Source organism: Caretta caretta, chromosome 14 (assembly GCF_965140235.1).
Source record: "Caretta caretta isolate rCarCar2 chromosome 14, rCarCar1.hap1, whole genome shotgun sequence".
NCBI lineage: Eukaryota > Metazoa > Chordata > Testudines > Cheloniidae > Caretta > Caretta caretta.
The window spans coordinates 15760188-15786538 of NC_134219.1; the positions used below are offsets into that span (position 1 = coordinate 15760188).

A 26351-nucleotide genomic window follows, 5' to 3' on the forward strand; every position below is an offset into this window, starting at 1 on the left:
AGCAACGTTTAGGGTGGCTAGGCGAGAAGTGCTAGCGGGAAAAGTGGGGGCTACAGCACTCCTTATTATGTGTATGACAGTAGTGCCTGGAGATCCCGCTCGGAGTCAGAGACCCATTGTGCTAGGTGTAATATAAAACCCTAGTAAGAGACCACAGCCCCTGCCCTGAAGAGCACACCGTCTAACAGGGTGCTTACAGACGCGCACGTTCCCTGGTCTGTTGCATGGCAACATTGCTGGTAAAATGGGGCTGGATTTTATCGTCTTTTATCTAACCGCTCACCACGACTTGATGGCAGCCTGTGCGCCCAAGGCACTGAATAGCACATGGTGATTCAAACTCTCCCCTAATGGTTCTTTCCTGTCTTTTCTCTAAACAATCCAAGTACCCTTCCTCCTCTGGAGAACTATATATATCTGTGAGCTTGGCATGCCAACACCAGTGCCTGTGTGACATAGCAGGCATCAAATGCAGGGTCTTCACAACAGCCATGGGCTCTTTGGATGTGTGGTGGAGTGGGTTTTGCTGAGTGCCGGTAGTGGCAATGCAGGGTGGTTTACCTCTGTGTTTTCTCCTTCTTGCTTGGGAAGAGAGCCCATCCTTTGGGTCTCAATTGTGGATGGTGTTTCAAGGCATTTCTATAGTGCTCGTTGCTGGAGAGTCTGAGCAACTGGTGTTTCCCTGCCTCTCGTTACGATGATGTCATCAGGACTAGGGTTCAGTAGGGCAGGAGGCGGCTCATGGGAATGGGAGACTTTCCCCATTTCAGAGCCATTCCCCCCCAGCAGTAATTGGAAACTGTTACCATCTGGTGCCAAATGAGATGGTCGTCTCAGTGCAGTGCCTAATGGGCAGCTGCCCACAGTGCACCTGGCATTAACTGGAACTTTGCTGGCAGTGACAGCAGAAGCACCAAAGTCTGAATGCGGGCAGAGGTTGAAATATCCTCAGACTCCTTAGAGATGGGTGCCTCCAGGTCGGGCTGAAATGCTCTGTCAGGGAGTCAGAGTAGGAGGCCACAGCTATGAGTAACCAGAGGACATTGATCTCCATGGCTGCCAATGGTAGCACCTTCCACCAGCTCTAAATTCACTTCAAACTTGATAAACCAGTGGGACTGAATGCTTAAGCCCCAGCAGCAAGGTACATGAACAGAGTACATCTCGTCATGTTATCCAGGTGCTCTAATGAAAAATGCAGTATAACACCAAGAGGGAGAGGCCAGTGCTTGAGTGCCGAGGCCCTGATCTGGCAGACTGATGCACATGCTCAGCGTTATACACTGCGAGCAGTTCGGTGGCCTTCAATGGAGCAACTCACCATGCAGATAAACGCAGAACTATAGAGAGGTAGGGCTGGAAGGGACCCGGAGGCAAGTCTTTGCTGGATCTATGCCTGGCCCAAAGCCCATAAAGTCAATGGGAGTCTTTCTGCTGATTTCAGACGCTTTTATATAAGGCCCTTACCAGCTAGTTCACAAAGCCCAGTTCTTTGGGGGGGGTCTCCCAGTGGGAAATGGTGAGCTGCTGCTGTATGCGACAACCCAAGACGCATCATTCCCACCTTCCTGAAAGATTCCTGCTTTGAAGGGTTTTACAGCCTCTTGATATTTTAACATCATGCTCAGGAGCATGGATTACCCTGAGATGGAGAAACAAACCAACTAGCCCCAGGGAGTCTTTGTTGTGAGAAGAAAAGGAGAACTTGTGGCACCTTAGAGAGTTGTTGTGAGAGTCAACCTTGCATTGTGCCTGCATCCTCTAGCTCGAGGTGCTTTAGTACCTTAAGCTAGACTTCGGCTTTGACATTTTTAATTTTCCTGCCCACATGTAGCAATACAGGGAATCAGTCCTCCTGGCAGAGGAGGTGTCTATAATAGAAAACGACAAACTCTTAAATGATCTTCTGCAAAGTTTTATCTCCTTTGTTTCCCCGGGGGCCCCACACCCCATCTAGAGTGCTGTGCAGTAGCCAGAGACATCTAATGGCTGAATAAAATATTGCAAGTTCATGCATGGCCACAGGAAACATGATTTAACAAGTCAGCGTTTTGCAACTAGTTTGACTTCAGTGCGGCTGCAGCTTTGGAACAGACAGAGGGTGTCTCAAAGATGCAAACCGGTTCAATAGCCCGTCACGGGACCAAACATCAGGGTTCACCGTGGATGTCTGGCACTTGCCAGAGTGGTTGGTGCCATTCTGGAAATTCTTACTACAATGGAAAATAGCCAAAAGGAGGAAAATCTTGTTTTTCCTTCTCCGTCTCTCATTAGACCACTGGGCCCTGACCCCGGGAAAAGGAGGTATTTGCTCTGGCTGTGAGTCATGCAGGCTGACTGGCACTGGGCTCTGATTAGCCATGGCCTACCCTATTGTTGGTCCATAGGCAACCATGGGATGGTGGAGACAGTCAGTATTAGTGGTTTCTCCTCCTTAGTTGGGGCTGGAAGGCAGAAAACTATATGTGTTTGTAGCTCTGCTGAGAAGGGTGCAGAAGAACCAGCGGTTACTGGAGCCTTTAAAACACACAGCGACTCCGTAGCAAGGAGGATCTCTGTGAAGGGAGGAGTGGGCAGCTAAGAGAGGGGAAGGGAGACTGCTTGGGTCCTCTCCTGAGCAGAGACTGATAGCTCTGCCAGAGCCAGGCAAGCATTGTGCATGCCTCCCCATGCAGCTCTGCCAGGGCACTTTGATCCCAGCCCGCAGCCCCCATCTGTTTGTCCTGCCGCTCTGCTGATGTACCTCACACCAGACCTGCAGCACCCCGATATTACAGGGCTGGGCATTTTTCTATTCAGAGACTGCTAACCAGACCTAATTGCTGCTAGGCATCGTTCTAGGGCCCCTTCTGGGCTCCAGTCCCAGAGCACAGCGTGTTCCTGGATATGAGTGAGCCTGCCAGGGGAAGGTGACCCAATAAAATCTGTGCTGAACAGGGCAGTGGCTGCTGCCAGCATGAGGGCACTACACATAGGGATGCACTGGGATATTCAACCCATTTGCACAGATCACTAGCCACTTTAAAGCTGAAACACTTGTTTGGGAAACTAAAGACCCTGCTTCATTCCCCTGTCCTACTCCTGTATCCCATGAGTTAATTCCAGTATAAAATCCCCCCCTCCCCCCATCTCTCTGTGTGGTGGGGGTGTTCCTATTTGTGGGGGCTCTGCCAATCACCCCATGCTGCGAACCTGTCTGGAGGTAGAGTCCTCTGCAGTCCCACAACTGCTCGGCTGTGATTGCTCATGTGTTGGATGCGTTGCATGGGTTATCCCCAATATAAAACTCCACACACACTCCTTGTAACATTGTTGGCTTGTGCATTTCCAGGAGGAAGAGGATGGACATGCTGCTCAAAAGGGCATTGGCCGGGCTGCTCCTGTTGGTCATGGTCTGTGACGTATGCTTGTGCCAAAAGAACAGAAGTAAGTTCAGCTCTTGTGTCTGTCTCTCCTACTTGGTTACGCTGCTGAAGTCCTTGGCCCTGGGAGCTCTGGGGCACATGCCTCTCCAGCTGCCTTCTCCTGGCCTGCTAAGCAGCCGCTTTGTATCTACTCCTATTCCAATCACTCTTGAAATGCTGAATGTGTGGCAGAGCTTGTGGGTAGCATCCAGGTGTCCTGACTGTTAGGCCCTGGCGCTATCCAAGACAATGCTCTTTAACATACCCTCCTATTTCTTTTGCGTGCACTTGCTCCATAGCTCCCTTCCGTTGGTCTGTCTGACATACACGCTGTCTCTGGTTTTGAGCCAGCTCCCACTAAGTCTGCGATAAAACTCCTATTGACTGGGAGCAGGCCCAGCCCCTCTGATCATGGCTCGCCCCTTCTCGCTTTCCGAGGTCAGGCCAGCTTCTTCCGCTCTTGATGTGTTTGATCTTTCCTCCTAGTTAATCGCTGCGTGGCCTCCAGAGCAAGAAGCTGCACGGAGTGTATCCGAGTGAGCAAGGACTGCTCCTACTGCACGGATGAAGTGAGCGCCTCCCCTCTCAGGACTATGTCACGCACAGTGTGGTCATGTGGCCTTTCACTAGAGAGAGGCCCCCCATCAGCCTCCAAGAGAGGGAACCTGTGTTTGGATCCAGCTTCACAATTGAGCCCTCTCCTTCTAATAGGCTGGATCCCGGCTTTGGCAACATGTGGCTCCACGCTGTCTCTGTCTGTCACTCACAGATGATTTGGGCTCAGGCCCATCTCTCTTTTGACCTGCCGCCTCCTCAGTGCAGTCCTTGTTCAGACTGCCGGAGAGCCTCCCTGTAAGGGGAGCTGTTTAAAAGGCTCCTTTAGATTCTGCTTCCTCAAGAAATGGGTCCAAAGGGAAATGAACCTGGCGGCAGTATAACACAGGCAGGGGGATGGTTTGTGGTGGGCTCAGAGCAGGGATCTCTGGCTGCTCAGGGATAGACGCCAACCCCCAACTCTGGAATGAGAGCGAGGGGTGGGCATTTGGGTCTGACGTACCCCACTGTGAGATGAGGGGTTGGGCTGTGATCAGACAAAACAATTGCCCCACTGCCTCCTGGTCCCCAGTCTCTCCAGTCCAATGGCACAAGTTACCACGGTGCAGATCTGCCCAGACGTGAGCTGGATAGCCCAGTGGCGAGAGTGCAAAAGCATTTCTTGCAAAGCTGCTTTGTCAGGTAGCAGGGCCCCAGTCCCAGCAGGGTGAGGGGGGCACATAGGGTAGACCACACAAGAGATGCTGGCTCTGTGTGGGGAGAGAAAGGAAGGTGAGAGGAGGGACTCAAGTGAACCAAGAATGCAGGAAATGAGGACCAGAGAGGAATTTTTAAGAGGGCTTTGTTGTAATTTCAGACTCAGATAAGCCTGATCCTTGGCTCAATAGAAGGGGGAGGGCAGGAGAGAGGGAGCAGAGAGGAATTGGGATATAAAACACAGGCGGGTGAAGCACAGAGAATGCTAAACCCACAATGTGGGAGAGATAGAAGAGTGAACAGGTGGGGGACTCTCCCTCTTTTCTATCTAAGATGACGTTTCAGTATCTGTTATATGCTTTCCGGGAGGTAAGTGTTTGCATGGGGAAAGGGCTGACTGGCTGAACACCCTGTTCCTCACGAATGGGAGGGGAGCTGGGGCCTGCGAGGGAGAGGTGTCAGAGGGGCAGTCTCTCATGAAGCCGAAATGCCTGCCCAGCTGAGCTTTTTCCACTCCTGCCCGCTGCTATCCTAGCGGAGGAGGGGCTGGCTGCCTGATCCCTCCTCCCTGAATGCTTCCCATCCTCCCGGGACTCTGTTTGTTTCCTAACTCAGTGGGTTTTCCTCTCCTGTGTTCACAGACTTTCAAAGAATCCCGATGTGACCTGAGAGAGAACCTGGTGAGCTATGGCTGCATCCGGGCCAGCATTGTGTACGTGAGAGGAGAGATGCTGGTGCAGAAGGTGAGCAAAGAGCACCAGAGCCCTGGAGATAATCCACCAATGTTCTGCTCCTTGTTTCCTTGACAAGCCTTTCACTTGATTGCATTCGCACAGCTCTTCAAGGGGCATCAGCATGTCCCAAACCTCACCTTCTGGTTGTTATAACCCGCTGAGAGAACCCCCTCCAGGTTCCTAAATACTTCTTTGCAATTCCACACGGCTAGGCGAATATACATACCAGCAGCTACTGTTTACATAAGGCCCACTCAAAAACAGGATATGCCCTTTGCTAGCTCATTAACATACCCCATTCTCAAAGACCTGCCGGTGAAACGGATGCATGAACAAAAAGACACGCGCATGTCAAGCTCTGTTCGAAATGCAGGAGTGGGTGAGGCAGCTTGACAGGCTAACTCTGGCGTGGGTAATGGGATAACAGCCTTTCACCTCTAGGGTGCCAGTCAGAATTCAGCCATGGTTGACAGCTGAGTGGATCAGGACATGGGGGAGGGGCAGGGAAATGTTGTGAGAATGTCCTGGATCTTTTTCCGCCCTATTGGAAACAATGTCGTCGACAATTGACCCATGTTGCCCAGCTCCAGTTGATAGATATTGATTGGAAGCCCTGATGCCTGTTTGGCAGCCCACCCGAAATGAGTTTGGGATCACAGCACAGTTCCCCTTGGAAAGGGGTAACGGCCACCTCCACCCCACCACAAAGGGCACCGAGGCCTCGTCGGCACGGCGAATTTGGGGCAACCTCTCCCTTCTGTTGCTCTCGTACAGTGTAGCTCCTCCAGCCCTAACGTAGACCAGCTGCTGGTGCCCTTGCACTGTCCTCTCACCCTGCCCAATCAACATGGCCTCTCTGGGGCTTCCCCCTTGCCAACGCTGGTGCAGCTGGAGTGAGGTGGGCAATGGAAGGACTAATGCTGACAGGGCAGCAGAATAAACTATTCTCAAAGCTCCCCATCCTCAGGTAGGTTAGACACATCCGGGCACAGTCAGCGAGGGCCTGTCCTTAGAAATCGCACAGATAAGAAGCAATCCACCTAGTTAGCACAAAAATAAACAGATGTCTCCAGCTGGGGGGTTAACCCAGACTCACCTGGGTGCAGGGGTTTCCCACTGGTGTCAGTCCCACCAGGTGTCCCCAGCAGCGCTTCCCCTGAGCACATGCAAGGGGAAGGAGAATGAAAGTTGACCCCTTGTTCACCAGACACCAGCTATTACCCCTGCCCCTCATCGCAAGCACCAGGGTGAATCTCCTCTGCTAATGCTTTTCCGCTCTTTCCTCTGGCAGAATGTTAGCATTGACATGTCTCTGAAGAAAACCCAGGTGTCCCCACAGCAGATGATCATGCGGCTGAGAGCTGGTGAGGAGGCCAGCTTCAACATGGACGTCTTCCAGCCCCTTGAGAGCCCTGTGGATCTCTATATCCTTATGGACTTCTCCTACTCCATGTCTGACGACTTGAGCAACCTCAAAAAGATGGGCCAGAAGCTAGGTGAGGCTGGAGCTAGGCATGCTAGGGGAGGAAGGGAAGCCAGGTCCCCCTACTGACAGCATGGGCAGAGAATCTCCACCCAGGGCAGGGAAGAGTAACACAACCGGCAGAGGGGCTGTGTGCATCTGGCCACCAGGTGTTTGTCGTTGGCCCTCGCTGCTTAGTGACGCACCTGGCTCTTTCTGGCCTGGGGTCCCTCTCCCCACCTGGAGTGTTCCTTCTGGCCCTTGCTGCACTACAGGGCCCATCATGAGTCCTCTTTTCTAGTCTCATACTAAGCAAAGCTGGGAACCAGTGTCCTAGAGAGCTGGTGTGTTCTGTGTGGTGCCCAATGACCCAAACGCTCTGTTCCCCTCATCCCATAACCCCTTGCACTAGCCAGGAGCCTTACCATGAAGCCTTACCATGAGAAGATGATGGGAAAAGGGCTCTGGTCCCTGCCAGTGCATCCCAGCTCACTGCTTTCTCTCCCTTCCTCCCTCCCTGCCAGCGGAATTCCTGCAAACCCTGACCTCCAATTACACCATCGGATTTGGCAAGTTTGTGGACAAAGTCTCGGCTCCACAAACAGACATGAGACCTGAGAAGTAAGTGACGCTGAGAGGCCCCAATGGACAGGCTTCGATGAGATTGGTCAGGGAACGCTTGTCTGTCTCCTAATTGGCTCCCCTGCTCCACAGTCTCCAGTGCTCAACCCCCCTGTCCAGGTTTCTTCTCTTGCTTTGATAACTGCAAACCTCTTCTTTCCTGCCTTCCTGTCCTCCGCGCCGGTGTCTCCCAAACGCCACGGCTAATGCCATCGGCTGCCTGCCCTCCGCACTGGTGTCTCCCAAACGCCATGGCTAATGCCATCGGCTGCCTGCCCTCCGCACTGGTGCCTCTCAAACGCCACAGCTAATGCCATCGGCTGCCTGTCCTGCCACAAGCCCACGTCGGCCCCACTCCTTGGGTCCCATCCTTGTTTTCCCCTTTCCTACGACAACAAATTGGAGCCGCACATTCTTTTATAGAGTTTAAGGCCAGAAGGGACCAGATCATCTAGTCTGGCCTTCTGTACATCACTAAACACCATCCAGTTCCTTCCATGCCAAGCCAACTACCAGAATTAGACCAAAGTATTACCACCTTCAGGAGACTAGACTTCAGAGCCCTACATGATCTTGCTCCTACTCATGTCTCTGTTCTTGCTGCCAGTGCTCCTCCCACTCGTCTCCCCTCACTGCTCCTCATGTCACTTTTTGGACCTCTCGGCTTCGTGCCTTTGTGCTGCCCTGCTACCTGGAAAAGGGGTCTTTGTTCTGGGACCACCTGTCTCTCCTGCTTCTAATCCTTCTTTCTGCACCAATTGCTCCCGGGATCTCTTCTACCTTCTCACCGGTGATCCTCATGCAGGGCCCTTCCTTGCACACCCTCTTGTCCCATGCCTTGCCATGGGTTGCTGGGGCAGTACCTCGCTCTGTGCCAGACATGTTTACGGCACCATATGTGGTGATCTCATGATGACTTCAGTAGCCAAGCCCCATTGGAAAGCCCTTGCTTCCCCTTTTCTCCATCAGGCTGCGAGAGCCCTGGAGGGATGCCGACTCGCCCTTCTCCTTCAAAAATGTCATCCGCCTGACCAGCAACATCAATCATTTCAGCCAGAAGCTGAGGAAAGAGCGCATCTCGGGCAACCTGGACGCCCCGGAGGGGGGCTTTGATGCCATCCTACAGACGGCTGTTTGTAAGGTGAGTATGGAGGGGGCTGGCTCCTTTAGATGGTTTGTGTGTTTGATGGGAGAGCGACAGCAGGTGGGATGGGTGACTAGCAGTGTGGCTAAACTGAGCCCAGAACTCAGGGCCATACCTGGTGGGAGCTACTGCTCTCCCAGGATGGCCAGTCCGCTGCACCTGCTGCTGTTGCTGAGATGGCAGCTTGTCTCGTCTTCCTAGAGTAAACCCCACTGAGAAGGTGCCCCCAGTCTATGGTGTTCCCCTTGGGTCCTCTTGCCCTCTGAGTGTTCCCTTGTTCCTAGGGTTGTGTGGATCTGCTCCCCAGAGGCCAGCAAGTCATGGCAGCATGTGTTCTGGCTGGCTGGAGAAATGGATATTTCCCTTATCAGTAGGCTAGCGCCCTGCCACATATATGCAGGAAACTGCCTGCTTCTCCACTGTGGCTGGACCTACCTGGACCTCCCCAGAGGCTCGGTGGGAGATGTGCACTGGGGGAGCAGGGAAGGGGTGCTTTCACCCCTTTCACCCCTGCCATTTTTGAATTCCCTGGGCTGTGTGGCAGTTGGATGTGTGCACTAGTGGCGAAGGCGGGGATTATAAATGGAGGCTGGTACCCCGAGCCCCAGTGACTTTCAGTGAGGAGTCGGCTGCCATGCTCTGAAAAGCCCTGCCTGCCACCGCTAGCGCGCTCGCTTGGGATTGGCCCTGTGCATTGTGTTTGATGGGCAAGTGAATGAAATGCCCATCACCCCCCTTCCCTCTGGCCCTAGGAGAAGATCGGCTGGAGGAATGACAGCACGCACCTGCTGCTGTTCTCCACCGAGTCTGCCTTCCACTATGAAGCTGATGGCACCAACGTCCTATCAGGGATCCTGCCGAGGAATGATGAGCAGTGTCACCTGAACGGAGTGGGCACCTATACCTTCGACACCAGGCAGGACTACCCCTCCGTGCCCACCCTGGTGCGCCTGCTGGGCCAGCACAACATCATCCCAATCTTCGCCGTCACCAACCACTCCTACAGCTACTATGAGGTGAAAGGGGTGGGCGGGCAGACAGCTGGGTGGGAGGCGCAGGGAGTTAAGGCACTGGTCACGGGTAGGGTTGCCAACTTTCTACTTGCACAAAAGTGAACACCCTTGCCTTGCCTTGCCTTGCCCCACCGCTCCTCCAAGACCCCGCCCATGCCACTCCCCTTCTCTGAGGCCCAGCCCCCACTGGGTGGGGGAGTGAGGGCTCTGGCTGTGGGTGCAGGCTCTGGGGTGGGGCTGAGGGGCATGAAGTGCAGGAGGGTGCTCTGGGCTGGGATCGAGGGGTTTGGAGGGTGGAAGGGAGATAAGGGCTGGGGCAGGGGGTTGGAGCATGGGAGGGGGTCAGGGGTGCAGTCTCCGGGCAGCACTTACCTCAAGCAGCTCCCAGAAACAGCGGCATGTCTCCCCTCCTGCTCCTGTGTGGAGGCGCAGCAAGGTGGCTCTATGTGCTGCCCTGTCCATAGGTGCCGCCCCCACAAGTCCCATTGGCCGTGGTTCCCGGCCAATGGGAGCTGCGGGGGCGGCGCTTGGGCGGGGGCAGTGTGTGGTGAACCCTGGCTGCCCCTACGTGTAGGAGCCGGAGGGGGGACATGCCAGCTGCTTCCCGGCAGCTGCGCTGCATGGAGGCTAACAGGGAGCCTGCCAGCCCCGCTGCGCGGCACCACCAACCGGACAGTCAGTGGCCTGGTCAGCAATGCTGATTGGAGCTGCCAGGATCCCTTTTCAACCGGATGTTCTGGTCGAAAACTGGACACCTGGTCACCCTAGTCATGGGGCCAGATAAGTACCTCAGAGGGAGATAAAGGGACTGCTTAGGAGGAGAACTGTACGAATGCTGAATGGGATCAAATCTCTGTCAGGGGACCCACATCAGCCTGTAATTTGGCTGGTCAAGGTGGGTGAGGTACTACCTTTTATTGGACCAACCTCTGTTAGTAGTTTGGCTGTGATGAAGCAAAGGGAGTGCTTTGACCCCTAGGGGTCAGCTGGCCAGGAATTCTCAGTCAGAATGATTTCCCAGTGGAAAATGCCCTTTTCTCAACATTTTTGAAATTTTCTGTGGGGAAAAATTTCAGTTTTGCCAATACAGTTCCACTTTCCATCAGCAAAACGGCAGCTTCTTGGTTGGAAGGCCCTTGTCAGTTTCACTTTCTGCTTTCAGACAGGCAGCCAGCAAGTCAAAATGTCTCATTTGGGTTCTCCAGAAACTGAATTTTTCAGGCGCTCTCCTTTGTTGGCATACTCTGGCATTTCCCCTTCCCCTCGCGTCTCTCTCCCCTCTCCTGCGATGGAGCAAAAGGGCCGTGTGATGTGGCACCGCTACCCACTCTGAACTGGGCATTGCAGCTCAAGGAGCGAAGAGTCCTGACTTCAGCCATGATGAGCGTCAATGGGAGCTGCCAGCACTCAGTACTTCTGAACCTGGAGCCTTAAATTACTTCCTAAGGAGGACTCCTGGGGAGGGGGCACATGTTCCTCTCTTCGCTGACGTGTTAAACCACATCACCTAATCTGCCTTCATCTTCAGCGGGTGCCAGGGACTGATCAGTCTGGAGTGGGGCGAGGCTGCTATTGAGCTCTATCAGATCCACAGGAACCCCCCATTCTGACTTCCTGTGGGGCTCAGTGCTGGTGGGCAGGGCTTGGGTATATGTTTCTTGGGAAGCAGTGAGGACATCCAGTGGCTGGCGAGGTTTGTCTCAGGTGTGTTTTTCTCCTGAGGCGATCTCTGGCTCTGTTTTCCTGCTGAAGGTATTTGAGCTCCATATGAAGATGGGTCTGAGACGTAAGGTAGGGGTCTGAGTGTGTCCGGCTGCAGAACCCAGGTTTTGGTTTGGCCTATTATAGAGAGAGGGGACAGCTGTCAAGTTCTGATCCGAATGAGAACCTTTCCACAGTTCGCAGATGGTGAAATCCAGGTTTTTCATTCAGGCCTAGCTCTCGTTCCACCTCGAGCTGGTTAGTGAAATGCTACTGACGTGCCTGTTGTGTTAGGTGAGAGGAAGATCTGGGGAGGTGTGTTGTGCAAATGTTTGGCTAATGACAGGGCAAAGGGAAGAATGGCCTTGTGGATAAGGCACTGGACTGGGACTCAGGAGGCCTCCATTCTGTTCCCACCTCTGCCGCAGACTCCTTGAGTGTCCTCGGGCAAGTCACTTCATCTCTGTGCCTCCGTGTTCCCACTGCAAAATGGGGATAATCACCCTTCCCCCACTCCAGGGGTGAAATTCATTCTGGTGCTGTGGGGCCCAGGCACTGCAATGGCAAGTGCCAGAGAAAAGCCTACATTAAAGTGGGGAAGGTATGGGGTGCAGAAAGGAAGAGGTCCTTCTCGCTTCTGGGCATTGAGTAGGCCACCCTCCAAATCCATCCCCCCCTAAAGATCCCTGGGCCCTTCCCCTGGACTGAGCGGGGTTGTCCCACTGGGTTTGTCGTGCTGATGAGGGTGGAGGAGGAGGGAATTCAGAACGACAAGGTCCCACGTGCCGCCTGTCCTGTGCATAGAAAATTGATGGTAGCAGCAGCTGCTGATTTGAAGGTGCCCCCAGCCATTCCCCACTGTGCATCTTCACTGCTGTCGTGTTTGGAGTGATGCTCGTTCTGAATCTGGAGGTGACATGGGGGAAGCCACTGCTTTTTATTAATAACTGACTTAAACAACCTGAGCAAGATGGGGCCAGGGATATCTCGCTTTAGGCAGGCTTCAGAGAAACGCCACCCACCATCTGTCAGCTCCAGCACAAACTCCCATTGGCTGTTCGTAGCCTGAGGGCAGGGCTCTGTTGCCTTTGCTGCTGGTTTATGGAAATGAACCCTTGCATGGGTGTCTCCGGAACCGCAGTGTTCCTTCAAGGGTTTGTGGCTTAGCTTCGTCTCCCTTTATTTTTCAGAAGCTGCACAAGTATTTCCCCATCTCGGAAATTGGGGTGCTGCAGGAAGACTCCTCCAATATCGTGGAGCTGATTCGCGTGGCTTTCGAGGTAAGAGACGACCTCTGGGGTCTCAGTCTAGTTCAGAGAATCAAGCTACTGGGTAGGGGGAGCATTCTGCCAGAGAAAGACCAGTGGAGCCCTTTGCCACCTCCTGGGCAGGTGGGAAGGGGTGATGTGGATGGGTTATGTGCTGAAGATAAGTGCTGTTGGGATCTATCTTTCGTTCTTCCATCCCAGCGTATCCGTTCCAAGATGGACATCCGGGCAGACTCAGTCCCTAAGTCCATGAAGACAGAATTTACCTCCTTGAAATATGTAAAGACAGAGTCTGGCTCGTTCCAGGTCACCCGCGGGGAAGTGGTAAGTCCTATACTGAGCTTCTATCCATCAGTAACAATTCTTAGGGTGCCCAGGGTTGTGAGTCACCTTGTTACCTCCCTGCCTTCAGCATGAGAGAGATTTGCTTGTGCTGCACTGGGTGTCAGCTCCCTGACACCACCAGTTGTCAGACACCCAAACAATCTTCTCTGGGCTATGCCAGCCAAACTTTGCCTTGCAGGTGAACAGTAGATGCACCCCACTCCCTGAGTCCCTTTGAAGAGTTCTCCTATTACGTCCAGCCCCTGACACTGGACGCTCACAGAAATTACCAGGTTTGCTGTCCCCAGGAGAACACTACACGCATCTTGACTGGTTCAACACAAGACCAGCTCCTATAGGACATCAGAGCACTGAGATATATTTATAGTGAAAACAATCAGAAGTTTATCATCAAAGATTAAGATTGAAGAGACAGTGAGTAAGGATAATGGAAACAGGATGGTTACATTCAAAACAAAGTAGAGCGCACTTCCTAGAGTCTAAACATAACAGACTAAACCTCTGTCTAAAGAGGCTGATCTCATCCAAAGCAATCTCCCAGCATCTTCAACCAGCTGGCCGGGATCCCCCTTTCGTGACTGCAAAAAGCACTGTCCTTTTGCTTCCTCAGTGAAGGATAAAGAGGTGTCCTTTTGCCTTCTCCTTATATCTTCCGTCTCCTGCAAATTCATTGTTTGTCCCCAGAGTTGGGATCAGGGCTAGCTCCAGGAACCAGCAAAGGAAGCAGGTGCCTGGGGCGGCCAATAGAAAGGGCGGCACTCCCTGCATTATTGGGGCTGCACGTCCGGGTCTTCGGTGGCAACTCGGCGGCAAATCCTTCATTCCCTCTCTTCCTCTTCGGTGGCAGCTCAATCAGGTTTTTCTTTTTTCTTCTTCTTCTTCTTCTTCGCCGCTTGGGGCAGCAAAAAAGCTGGAGCCTGGCCTGGTTGGGATGACCCCTCCTGATGTGTTGACCTCACAGCTTTATGCTGACTTTGTCTGCAAATGGGGCACTTCCATTGTGTTTGCTTGCAATGCTTAATTTACACGTCAACCAAGGCAGACGAGTGAATGTACAGCCTGTGTCTGGCAGAAACGTGTTTGTCAACCCTGCCTGGATTCAGACTTTATGAACATATGTTCATGGTACAGTACATACATACATCACTTTTAAAATATCATCTGTACGTACACGTCACAACAAGTATGAGGATCACTATGACAAAGGGTTGCCAACTTTGTAATATTTAAAAACCAGACACTCCAGCAGGAGTGCCAGAACCTCTCCTGCCCTGCCCCTTCCCCTTCCCTCCCCCCCCCCCCAAGGACCCACCCCTGCCCCCCAGGCCTCACCCCTGCCCTGCCTCTTCCCCCAAGGACCCGCTCCTGCTCTGCCCCTTCCCCTGAGCCCCCGCCCCCATTTCTCTCCTCTTTCCCCCTCTCTTCATCGCTCACTGCTTTTTCCCTCTCCCTGCCCCTGTGAGGGTCGGGAGGGACTCACCTACAGAGCTGGGGCTGGGAGCTGCAGCCGCCTGATGCAGGTGGGAGGCGGCCCTGGCTGAGTAGGGGCTGGCGCAGGTGATGGCTAGGCGCCTCCCCGCCTGCAGTGACCAGACACCATCAGGTCCCCTTTCCAACTGGATTTTAAGGTCGAAAACCGGACACCTGGCCACCCTACTCTGACATAAGCCTTTATTAGAGCCCTCATGTGACATCATTTATGGATAAATACCATGAAAGCAGCGTGCCAATGGTTGTGAGTTTTCAGGCCTGTTAGGATTTGTTGTTCCACAATAGTGAACCTGTTGCCAGTTGGCACTGAGTGGCTCTTAAGGTCGCACTTCTCTTACAGTAGGGTCAGCCACGGGCTGATCTGCAGGTGTCGGGTCATAACCCTCTTGCTTGAACAGGGCATCTGCCATAATATTTTCTCTTCCCTTAATCTGCACAGTTTCCATGCCATGTTCTTGGAGTGTGGTGTAGCAGTTTGGAATTAGTACCTTGGGTTCGATGCAGCTACACCAATGGATATCAATCTGTCAGGATCCTAAACCTTCTGTTAATAGACAGGGCCTTACCGGTTTGACATCCCATACAATGGTATAACATTCTTTTTCCATGACACAATAATTCTGTTCAGTGGGTCAGTTTTTTTACCTCAGAAAGCGACGGGCAGCTTTTTGTTCCTTTCCCCCATTTGCATCACCACCGCACCCAAACCAGGGTCTGACGCATCAGTGCATAGTTCAAACATTTTGTCAACATTTGGACTGGGCAGAACAGGCTTTTCTGACAGGATTTTCTTTACCTCATCAAAACCTTCCTGGCAAGCTTTTGTCCCCACCCTGTTTTATTTGGCTTTGGCTTTTGTGCAAGTCTGTGACAGCAGACACTATGTCACTGAAACGTGCACAAATCGGTGGCAATATTTAACCAACCCTGTCAAAGACTGGACTTGTTTTTCAGTCTGGGCCATAGGCCAGATAACAACAGCTTTCACTTTCAGGGGATTGGGAGAAATTTGGCCACCTCCTAACCAATGTTCTAAATAAGGAACTTCATCAGCTTCTGTTTTACATTTTGACACCTGTACAGTAAGACCTGCATCTCTGAGTTTTGTTAGCACAATGCCCAAGTGGTTTCAGTGATCTGACCAAGAACTGCTAAACAGTGCAAAGTCATCAGTATAAACTCAGGTAAAGTCTTGTAGCTCATTTAACACTTGATTAACGAGCCTCTGAAAAGTGGTTCCTGCATTCCTGTGCGCTCCACAAACCCTCATGCCATCCGTCTTGGAGACTTAGCTGGCCCTCATCATCATGGTATCTGAGCACCTCAGTCTTCAGTGTATCCATGCTCACAGCACCCCTGTGAGGTAGGGCAGTGCTGTTATCCCCATTTTAGAGAAGGGGAACTGAGGCACCCAGACTAAGTGATTTGCCTAGGGTCATGCAGGGAGTCTCACAAAGCAGGAAAATGCACCCAGGTCTCCTGAGTCTCAGGCTAGTGTCCTAACTGCTGGGCCATCCTTCCTGTCTTGTGTAGGTTAACAGCAGTTTTGAAATGTGCATGTTCCTGGTGTTATCAGAGTAATAGCTGGACTTAAGCTCCTTGGAGCAGGGACAGTCTTGTCGTGTGTTTGTACAGCACCTAATACAATGGGGGCCCTCATTTATTATTGCAGCTTCTAGGTGCTACTGCAATACAGATGAATAATAGCGGAAGGTACCTTGCAGGCCGAGCCTCTACAGCCAGGGCAAGGTAGTTCCCCACAATTCATTTATTGTCCTGGAAAGGAGATAGCTTTTTTTTTTTTCTTAAATACTTATCTCCATCCTTTCCTTTACAATCTCCCCAGACTCTTGCCTCCAGGCCACCAGTTCAAATCCACCAGAGCAGCAGCTGGATCTAGAAGGAGTGTTTGGCCACTGACCGCTAACAAATGGGTCTCTTCCATTCAGGGCAACTTCATGGTGCGCGTGAAAGCTCATGAGTACGTGGGCGGGGAGCACGTCTGCAACCTCCCCAAGAAAGAGCAGCACGGGGTAATTCACGTGAAACCCTCCTCTTTGAGTGACAGCCTGAAAATCACCGCCTCCGTCATCTGCGACGTCTGCCCCTGCGAGCAGGTATGGAGGCTGCATTCCCACCCTCTTCGCTTCCAGGGGAAACCCCGGGACATCCTCTGCTCTGTTACAGACCGGGATTGTAATGAATTGGCTAGTGTGTGAGCACCACTGCCCTCTACTAGATGGGATCCTCACTGTTCAACTGTGTGTCATATTCCCCTTGCAGCTACCAGCTAATGGAGATTCTCCTTTAGCTCAGGTAGCCAGGGTTTGTGCTTTCAGAGCAGGAATTCTGTCCTTGCTGCTGCCATGAATGCACAAATGGCTGGGGTGAGCCGTGTAGTATCAACTGCAAAGAGCTGGGGGCTGTGGATTTGTTTCACCATTGGAGGTCTGGGGGTGGAATGGAGTTTACAGATGTGTCTGCTCGGGGTGCTGCGGGCAGCATCTCCAGGCCTTCTGAGGTGGGCTTCCCAAGTGAAGTGAGTTTATTGTTCCCAGCTTCCTGTGGAACAGATTCCTAATCTCGCCAAGGAGACATTTTGCTACAGCCTGTGCACAGAGCTAGGGATACGGTACCTGCTAAAAAGAGCTCCCCTCTCATCCTGCTGAAGATCTGCCCAGCCCCCACCCACCTGCTCTTCTTCATGTGCCCTCAGGGGCCATCAGCAGAGGGTCCTAGAGACCCTAGAGCCTGCTAGTCCATCTTCTAGGGACACGTGACTAGGTCTGAGTCCCTGGAGGAGGGTCAGTAACGTCCCCTCTCGTTTTTGTTTACAGCAAAAGATCGTTGGGTCATCCAGGTGCAGTTTCAAAGGGGACTTTGTCTGTGGGCAGTGCGTCTGCTATCCAGGCTGGTAAGGATCCTGTCCAGTGCTGCTCCGTAGGGGACCCAGTCCTGGAAACCTCCTCCTCCAGGCTTCAGTTATCAGTGGAGGTCAAAAGATCTTGGCTTAGGCTTTCTCACCCTGTATGTGATGGCTGCTCTCTCTGTGGATGTGAATCTCCCCACTGGGTCCGGTGCCAGGGATCTGTCCCCTGATGGGCCCCCTGGTGCCTCTGGCTTCTAAGGCCTCTCAGTGTGTGTGTGTGTCTCTCTCTCTCTCTCTGCCAGGCGAGGGGACGCGTGTAACTGTTCCACAGCCTCTTCCAGTGATAACCAGGCCTGCATCCGCCCTGGAGACTCAGAGCCTTGCTCGGGGCGGGGCGAGTGCCTCTGCGGGAAATGCCAGTGCTATTCTGAGGACCTGACCCAGCGCTACGAGGGTGACTTCTGCCAGTTCGACAACTTCCAGTGCCCACGCACCTCCGGCTTCCTCTGCAATGGTGAGTGGGGGCCGAGAGGCTGGCGCCTGCCCGCCTGCGACACGGCTGCTAGCTGGCCTCGGGGGCTCCTGCAGCTCCTTCCCTTGGGGCGCTGCCCAGGCATGATTTTGGTAATGAAGCAGGCGCAGAGCTTTGCCATTCACACCCCTCAAGATGTGCGCTTCAACGCCAGATGTGCAAACGCCCCCCAGTGCAGGGGTCAGATCTGGAGAGTTGGGTCAGGACCCATCTCTGCAAAGAGCTTTTCTGAACAGGACTGTCCGAGAATGGCTGCCAAAGCTTGTCTCGTGTGACCCAGACATCCCTTAAGAGTTAGAGCTAAATACAAATACTAAATCCAACACGAAGCCTGGCTTTCAGCCCGCACCTGGAACAAATCTTGCTGCTCATAGGGACTCTGGGGAGAGAACCCAGGACATGGGGCTCTCAATAGATAGGCCTCTGCTCCTTGAGCTAAAGGAGATTTCCTTTAGTTGGTGATGGTAGTTGCAGTAGATCCTTTTATGCACTAAGAACCAGCTACTAGAGAGGGACATGGCCCCACCACCCGCATCCTGAGCCGGAAGGTTACACTGCAAAGCACAAGGAAGGGAGTGTGCTTTGCTAACCGTAGAGTTGCTTTGGAGCCAGGGCCATAGTGAAGGATTGGTGCAGCTCAGGTCTGATTAGAGCCCTGGGTCCTGGCCCACCCCTCATTGAAGTGAATGGAAAGATGCCCATTGATCTGAATGAAACTGGATCATGTCCCTCGTCTGTATTCAGTATAATCAATTGCTTCTTTGCACCATGCAACCAACTATCCCTTTTCCTCTCCCCCAGGGAGAGGAGGGCAGGTGCCCTCAAAGGGTAAAGTAGGAGGACAAAGCCCAGCTATCTAAGATACAGTGAGAGAATCCTCTAGGGAGCAGCTGGGATGGCTCATGGGACTGAGAGTCAAAGGCAGGAATATCCTCAGGGGATCAGGAGCTAGGGATGCTGCCCAATTCAGCACTCACCTGTAGCATCCGCTCTTTCTCTGCAGATCGTGGTCGCTGCTACATGGGTCAGTGTGCATGTGAAAGTGGCTGGGGGGGCCCTGGCTGTGAATGCCCCACAAGCAATGACACCTGCATCGACAGCAAAGGGGTAGGTTACTGAGTGCGGGATTGTTCCATGCTGGGGCGGGGGAGGGCAAACTAGGTGGAGGCTGGGTCTGACTTTCCTGCTGCCCTGGATCCAAAGGGTTCGGGGTCAGAGAGAGATCTGGATCTAATTAAGCTGGGGCGCTGGATGGCCTGAAAGAAGCAAGTGCAGCTACGGGTGGCACAATGCTCTCCCTGGCCCGGTGCTATCCCATGAGTGGGGGAGTTTCTTCCTGACCCTAGTTGATGATCAGCTCCTGCCCTGACACATGAGGATTTGATGGACCGTATCATTTTTATCCCAGCTGGTGTCACTGTCGGTAAGTGATGGGGATGGCGGGGGAGAGGTTGACAGGGCAACACTGAAGGAGAGCCGCTGCTCTAGGACCTCTGTTACCAGCAGCGCTAAGTGAGGGCTTATCACTAGTGTCGGAGGCTGATCCTGGCCCCTTCTACTCCTGCAGGGGATCTGCAATGGCCATGGGAGATGCGAATGCGGCAGGTGCATCTGCGACAAGTCTTCTCCGTACACGGATCTCACCTGTGAAATCAACTACTCCCTGGTAAGGCTCCCAGTTCGATGGTCAGAGACCAGTACTCCTAATGCATCACCTCTCTGCTCACAGCCTGGCTCCTGAGCCTCTGGGGGAACATGGGGCTCTTGAGAGGGCTGGGGGGAACCCCAAACGAGGCCAAGAGCACATACAGGCTAGAAGCAATCTCCTGGGGATGGTCCTGCTTTCTCCTCAGGCTCGTTAGAATGGTTTCCATCCTGTGGCAGCAAGGCTGGTGTGGCTGCTGAACGGCCACAGAAGGCTCTTAGCCAGGTGTGTTTAGCTCACCAATGCTATTACACTGATAAATACAACAGTATACTAAGATATGTATTCACAGGAAGGGAGCATGCCTAGTGGTTAGAGTGTAAGTCTGGGATTTAGCTCCTGGCTTCTATTTCTGACTCTGAGACACTTAACTTCCCTGTGCCTTGGTTTCCCCAACTTTAAAATGAGGAATATACTTCGCTACTTCTCAGGGGTGTGGGAGACTCAGGTTGTTAATGTCTGTGAAAGCTCTCTGAGATCCTCAGATGAGAGCTGCTACCTCAGGACAGAATATCAGTGTTGATTATTTTATTGACATGGGGCTGATTCAAAACCCCAGATCTAAATATCTCCTACATTTGGGAAAGTTTGGCTCTGGATCAAAACTTTGTGACCCGGGGCTGGTCTCTGTTGATACACTGCGTGCATTGCATGGGTACGTGCATGTGTTTGAATCTGGGGTTTTGGTTTTGCTCAATATAGAAATTAGGAGCCAGTTGCCAAAATCTAAATCTGGGTTCAGATTCCAAATGCCATCTTTGGGCCCAAAAGGAAAAGCATCCAGGATTGTCTGGGATTTCAGTTTGAATCCGTAAAGGGATTTGAACTGAGCTGAGCTGGGTTCCCACTCACCTTCTGCTGCATAGTCACTCTTTGTATGTCACCGCCGCACACTTTCACTCTAGTCCCCCCCAGTCTGATGTCCCCTCTCCACCCCCGCCCCTACTCTGATGATGAGGGCGCATGAATTGTCTCCCACACTCATCCTTCAGAGTCCGACGTTGTCCCTCCCTCTCTCCCTCTCACCGTCCGATGTCATGTCTCTGGTGCACAGGTCGTGCTGGGGGTGTGCGAAGACATTCGAAGCTGCGTCCAGTGCCAGGCCTGGGGGACCGGGGAGAAGAAGGGGCAGAAATGCAAGGACTGCCCTTTCAAGATCCAGATGGTGGATGAACTGCAAAAAGGTACTGAGCCCTCAGCCTGCGGGTGTCAAAGCTGTGTGTGTATCTGATGTGGCTTGCCCGAGCCCGGACTGTGTGCATGTGCGTGCGAGCAGCACCTAGTACAATGGGGCCCAATCCCAATGGACCTCCCATGACAGCAGTTGCCCCCACCCCTGCTCTCTCTCTAGTGAAGGAGGTGAATGAGTACTGCTCGTTCCAGGACGAGGAGGACGACTGCACCTACCGCTACACCCTGGAAGGGGATCCCAGCACACTGCACAACAACACCATTCTGGTGCAGAAGAAGAAAGGTGAGCGGGGCCCTGTTGGGGGGAGGCGGTGTGGCTAAGGCTCAGAGCTAGCAGGGCCTTGTGCCCGCGCCAACCGCTGGTCGCAGCTCGACTCTCTCTCTGCCCCTTGCGGGCCTCAGGGCTGCAAACACTAAGTCTGAGATCCCCTCTGGTGACCATTCTAGAGGCCACTTCTCTCCGAAAGAAGTGTATGAACTTGGGGCTAGTGAAAGGAGCCTCTGAGAGGGCTAGAGCCTGCCCCATCCACAGCACAGGCCCAGCATGGGCAGGGGAAGGTGCAAGCTTCCCTCTCGCTGCCCTATGGGGCCCCTGCAGGGCCAAGAGCGTGGCTCAGTCTGCAGCTCACGTCTCCAAGAACACCTGCAAACCCTGGCTTGCCTGCCCTGCAAAGGGGAGTGCACTCCACAGCAATAAGCTGAAATATTGAGGGACCCCCTGGCTGAGCCCCCAGCCACTTCTGGCCCATGGCTTGTCTCTGCGCCTGTCCGTAGCACCCCGAGCGCATTGGTGGGGTTGTACAAATAATGCTAAATGATCTGGCCAGGCCGTGGTCACTCAGCCAAGGCTGCCAGCAGAGGGGCCTGGTAGTGCCCATGGGGATGGTTACTGGGAGCTGGTTACCATTGTCCCCTGGGAACTGGACTGAGATTCCCCCCAGTTCATCCCACACAGGCAACCCAACAGCCATCAGCTGGGAGCATTTTTCAGTCACTCCCGCCCTAGGCTGGCTTTGAACTGGCTCCATGCTGGGGAAGTGAATGAAGAGCTGGCAGCCGCCTCTCCTTGCCTGGCACTTATGGGTGTCTCTGTTAGTGAGTACCTGGGGCAGTCGCAGGGACGTTACCGGACCTAGGTTTGGCTGCACCCTCCCAAGGAGAATTCTGGCCTGCCCTCTCCCATCCCCCCATCCCTTTCTCTGGCTCCACTCTCCTTCCCTCTCCCTCTCTTCCCACCCCAGACATGCTGGGTCCTGCTGCCCCCAATTAACCGCTAGTTCATTGCTGCTGGTTGCAGAGTGCCCACCAGGAAGCTTCCTCTGGCTCATCCCCCTGCTCATTTTCCTGATGTTACTCCTGGGGTTGCTGCTGCTGCTCTGCTGGAAGTACTGCACTTGTTGCAAGGTGAGATCTGGGTCCCGCCGTGCGGGGCTGCACTCAGACCCCCGGGGCAGGTGTGGCAGATGCAGGGGAATTATCCAAGGCTGAAATCCTAGCTATTGGAAAGCAGCCTTTCAGACCCATCTCTCGGAAGACACTTTACAAAAGGCCCCGCTGCGCCTTTGCTGATCCAGCTGGGAAGCCAAAGGGTCTGAATGTAATGTAATTTTGGGGAAAGAGGGCCAGTTCCCATTGGAACTGAGGGGAGTTTTGCCAGTGGCTTCAGTAGGAGGTAGATGGGAGCTGGCATGTGCCAAACGGTCCCGGCACATTCGTGGCTGTGTCCCCCTTAGGGTAAACACTCCTGCCCACGAGGGACAGCAGTTGCTCTGTGGTTTCGCGGGCAGATGTCTAGGCTTTCTGAACGTGGTTAGCTCCTGGGGTGTTCTGCCCGCACAACCGAAAAGAAGCCATGTTAGAACACAGTGAGCTAGGCAGGGTGTTTAAAGGTGGCTACTTCTGTAGTGTAGAGCGGGCCATGGTGAGGAAAGGCCACTGGGTTCTGACTGTATTTGTAAATCCCACGGCTTGCTTGCCGATCTCTTTTTAAATGAAGCCCGTAGTTTTGTGGGCCTGCTACCAAATGTGAGTCATTTTGCGGGGGTCTCCAGAGCGATAACTGCCTGGCTGTGGATGCTGCTACGCTAATTGGGGAGTTAACAATGCAGAGGCCCTGGTGGCTCTGCTGTACCTAAACACCCACTGCCCACCCACCCGCCAAACAACCAAATGCAGCATTTGCCAGAGGAGAACATACATTCTCTCTAGGACCGAAGTTCCCCCGGAAGTGTGGGGAGGAGACAAGATGTCTCTTCCACATGGTGTCCATGCTCCAGCACAGTTGCTGCTTAGCAGGGTTTCCGTGAGCAGTGTGGGCAGGGATTTCCCCCAGAGGCAAGGCTAGAATGGAAGTCTGCCATGCACGGCTGAGGAGTTTGCAGCCATCCCCCTTGCTGCTGTCGTGTGCACAGGCCAGGATGGCATGGGGGCTACGGGAGATGGGTGCGGGAGGCAAAGGGACCTGGCCTCAGCATTCCCAGGGGAACGATGACATGGGGTTGCCAGCTCTTGGAGACTGCACAATTTGTATTCGTGCCCCCCGCCCCCCATGGCTTCCTGTTGCTGATCTAACCCTCTCCAGCAGCATGGGAGGGAGCATTCTTTTGGCACTGTGCTCTAAGGAGCTCCTGGCCATAGGGGGACTCTCCATTTCTGTTTTTTTGTCTCCTAGGCTTGCCTGGCCCTGCTGCCCTGCTGTGCACGAGGTACCTTGTTCTGGGGGGAGGGGGCCGCTTTCAGAGAGGGGTAGGACGGGAAGGGGCTGGGCAGGAGCAAGACCCCCAAGTGGGGTTAACCCTTCAAGAGCCTGAAAGGCTCAGCAGGGCAAAGGTTCTTAGTGGAGACCATTAGCCAATGGCCTTGGTGGGAGACTGGAGGGGCTGTGTGTGCTCTCTACAGGACAGAGCCGGGGTTGCTGCTAAAGTGCCCCTGGAGCGCGGCTGCTGAACGGGCATTGTTTGTTCAGTGGATAAGCAGGATGTCCTGCTGGGATGATGCACCCTGGTCCCCCATGAGCCATGCCAGCTCTGGGCAGATGCCGCTGGCATCCTGGGCTTGTCACATGCAATAACAATCCCTAAGAGCAAAGCACCGAACCTCAGGCAGCAGATGGATCGAGGGTCTCCTGGGGACAGTGATCTCGGGAGGGGTAAGTTCCACAGGGCCCAGGAAGAGGTTGCAGCTGCTGTAGAGAGAGGACGGTTTAGTGGGCCCCTTATTGGCGTCTTGGCAGAGAGGCCATGGATGAGTTGGGCCATGGCGTCAGAGCTCCCCAGCAGGGCAGTGTGATGGGGGAGCCTGCTTTGTGGATAAACAGAGACGGTCTGTCAGTCCAGCTCCTCCCACCAGCACCACATGTATGCAGGGCAGAGCCTGAGCCTTGGAGCCCTCTGGGCTTTAACCTGCTCCCCCCTCGCCCTGCAGGCCGCACAGTCGGGTTCAAAGAGGATCACTACATGCTGCGGCAGAGCCTCATGGCTTCGGACCACCTGGACACCCCCATGGTGCGCAGCGGCTCCCTAAAGGGCAGAGACACCGTCTGCTGGAAGATCAACAACAACGTCCACAAGCCAGGCTTCTCCTCCCACGCCGCCGCAAACCCCAAGGAGCTGAGTGAGTGCTAATGCCGCGCGAGTGGTGGGTTGTGTGTGGCCTCCCACTGACGCCAAAGGGGAAGAGGGTTTGGCTGCCTTGGGATCTCCTCCTGGCCCTTCACTATCCCCAGGTCCTAGTTAGCTCCTTTCCCAGGACAGCACCCCCATTGTGAGGAGACTCCCCTTCCCTTTCTCTTCTCCCGCCCCCAAGGGATAGACGCCTGCCCCTCAAAGTATATCCCGTCTCTGTTGCAGTGACTGCGAGGTCCCCCGGGCCCGCCACCATGAGCATCCCTAGATGTTCCAGCCTAGAACAGCTATTCCCAGCAGATGCCCCATCTCTACCTGCTGCCTTAGTTCAGCAGACTGCTGTCTGGATTCAGCTTTCCACTCTCCCTGCTGCTGCTTTGGGAGAGGTGAGGGAAATGGTCACTCTACTCCTCAATCCAGAGTGGCTGCTTCCTTGGGCTCTGGCTGTGTCTTGCCCAGCACTTACTGGTTGTGGCAACTGATGGTCTGAGCACCGTGTGAGCCATCCGAGCCCTGGAAACTAGGTGCTGCTGGCTGGGTTGTGGGCCCCCAAGGCCCCGGCGTTGCCTGGCTCCCAGCTGTTCATGGGGTGGTTTCTCTGACTGACAGTGAGGGGGTCTGACCGGGGATTCCTCTCTCCAGTTCCTTATGGCATCTCATTGAGACTGGCCCGGCTTTTCACCCAGAACCTCATGAAACCAGACACCCGGGAATGTGAGCAGCTGCGCAAGGAGGTGGAGGAGAACGTAAGGGGCCAAACCGTTCTCTCTGGGCTTTACCTTTTGTGGCAGAGGGAGCCAGGTACAGCCAGTGTGAGCTGCGGCTCTGTGACTAGGGCCAGGAAAGCAGGAAGCCGGTTGGTTGCAGCCAACAGGGCTGGGGAGCGGATGGAAACAGACATCGATTCTGAAGGGCTTGTCTTACCGAGGAGGTTCTCTCTGCCGGGGGTTTGCCTCCCTGCCGAGGATGGTACAGACGACGGGGAGGCCCTGGCTTCTCTGGCTGGGGTGGCACAGAGAGGTGGGCAGGAGGATGGGGTTGTCGCGAGGGAAAGGGCTGAGTGGAGCTGGCTCGGTTTGCTGGCTGCATGGTGCCTGCCATGCTGAGTCCCCGTGGGGCTGTAACAGACTCTCTTGCTCCTTACAGCTGAACGATGTTTACAAGCACGTTTCTGGTGCCCACAAACTCCAGCAGACCAAGTTCAGGTGAGTGACCCAGGGACAGAGCGAATGTAGGGGTGCTGGGAAGAAGGGAGGGCCTGGAGCACCCAGGGCTGCAAACTCTCCCAGTTCTGACCCCAGGGTGGGCACTCTGACCTAGAGGGGCACCTAAACTCTGCATGGGCAGTTTCCGAGGAGTAATCCTTCCCAGCAGCCCGGGTGCAGTGGTACCCCTAGTACCATGATGTGAATGCCAGGGATTCACACGCTTGCCATGGGCCTCCCAGCACACCCCCAAAGGCACCCATGGGCTCTCTGGACTACTTCTGGCTCCATACATGGGGCTAAAATGCTATGGGTCTAATCACGTCTCACTGAAGTAAATGACAAAATTCCCATAGACTGCAGTGAGGACCCGGTTTTGGCCCTGTAAACATGGTATCCTCTCAGCAGGGAGAATTGTTCCCCAAGGTTAACTCTTTGTAAACCACATCCCTGGGCACTATGGAGTCTGGAAAAGCTGGGTCATAGGGAGCAGCAGGACATGTAGGGAACAGTGCTGGGGGTCAGCAGTTCTGGATGACAAAGCAGAGATGCCCTGCGTGGAACTTGTCAGCCAGAGACTAAGGCTGCGTCCCACAGTATGTGGGGCTCTTCGGAACTCGCGATCGTTTGCCACGCATTGCACAAGAGCAAGGACAGAAACTGTAGCTACAGGGAAAAGTCAGAGGTCGGACTTGAACTCCTGCCTTCAGTGGTCCCATGAGGGTGCTCTGCTGCTGGAGCCAGTGGAGCTGCTCTCTTAGTGCTAGCCTGCTTTAGACAGACTCTGGATAC

The 26351-nt window shown here is 53.9% G+C and overlaps 1 protein-coding gene across 5 annotated transcripts in view; it reads left to right on the plus strand.

Moving 5' to 3' along the window:
- Window positions 1-26351, plus strand: part of ITGB4 (integrin subunit beta 4) — a 58302-nt gene that overhangs the window by 9852 nt on the left and 22099 nt on the right. For 4 of the 5 annotated variants that reach the window (XM_048818169.2, XM_075119274.1, XM_075119276.1 and 1 more), the window contains exons 2-22: window positions 3332-3426; window positions 3891-3973; window positions 5297-5398; window positions 6681-6885; window positions 7376-7472; window positions 8442-8613; window positions 9369-9632; window positions 12521-12610; window positions 12800-12922; window positions 16384-16551; window positions 17272-17348; window positions 17606-17817; window positions 18839-18942; window positions 19403-19501; window positions 20595-20724; window positions 20892-21014; window positions 22029-22135; window positions 23403-23436; window positions 24155-24343; window positions 24997-25100; window positions 25501-25559. In XM_048818169.2, coding sequence (XP_048674126.2) covers window positions 3332-3426; window positions 3891-3973; window positions 5297-5398; window positions 6681-6885; window positions 7376-7472; window positions 8442-8613; window positions 9369-9632; window positions 12521-12610; window positions 12800-12922; window positions 16384-16551; window positions 17272-17348; window positions 17606-17817; window positions 18839-18942; window positions 19403-19501; window positions 20595-20724; window positions 20892-21014; window positions 22029-22135; window positions 23403-23436; window positions 24155-24343; window positions 24997-25100; window positions 25501-25559 — 2637 coding nt within the window. Of the gene's footprint in view, window positions 1-3331; window positions 3427-3890; window positions 3974-4924; window positions 5025-5296; window positions 5399-6680; window positions 6886-7375; window positions 7473-8441; window positions 8614-9368; window positions 9633-12520; window positions 12611-12799; window positions 12923-16383; window positions 16552-17271; window positions 17349-17605; window positions 17818-18838; window positions 18943-19402; window positions 19502-20594; window positions 20725-20891; window positions 21015-22028; window positions 22136-23402; window positions 23437-24154; window positions 24344-24996; window positions 25101-25500; window positions 25560-26351 lie in introns of those variants that run through there. The other variant, XM_075119275.1, reaches the window with a different exon arrangement.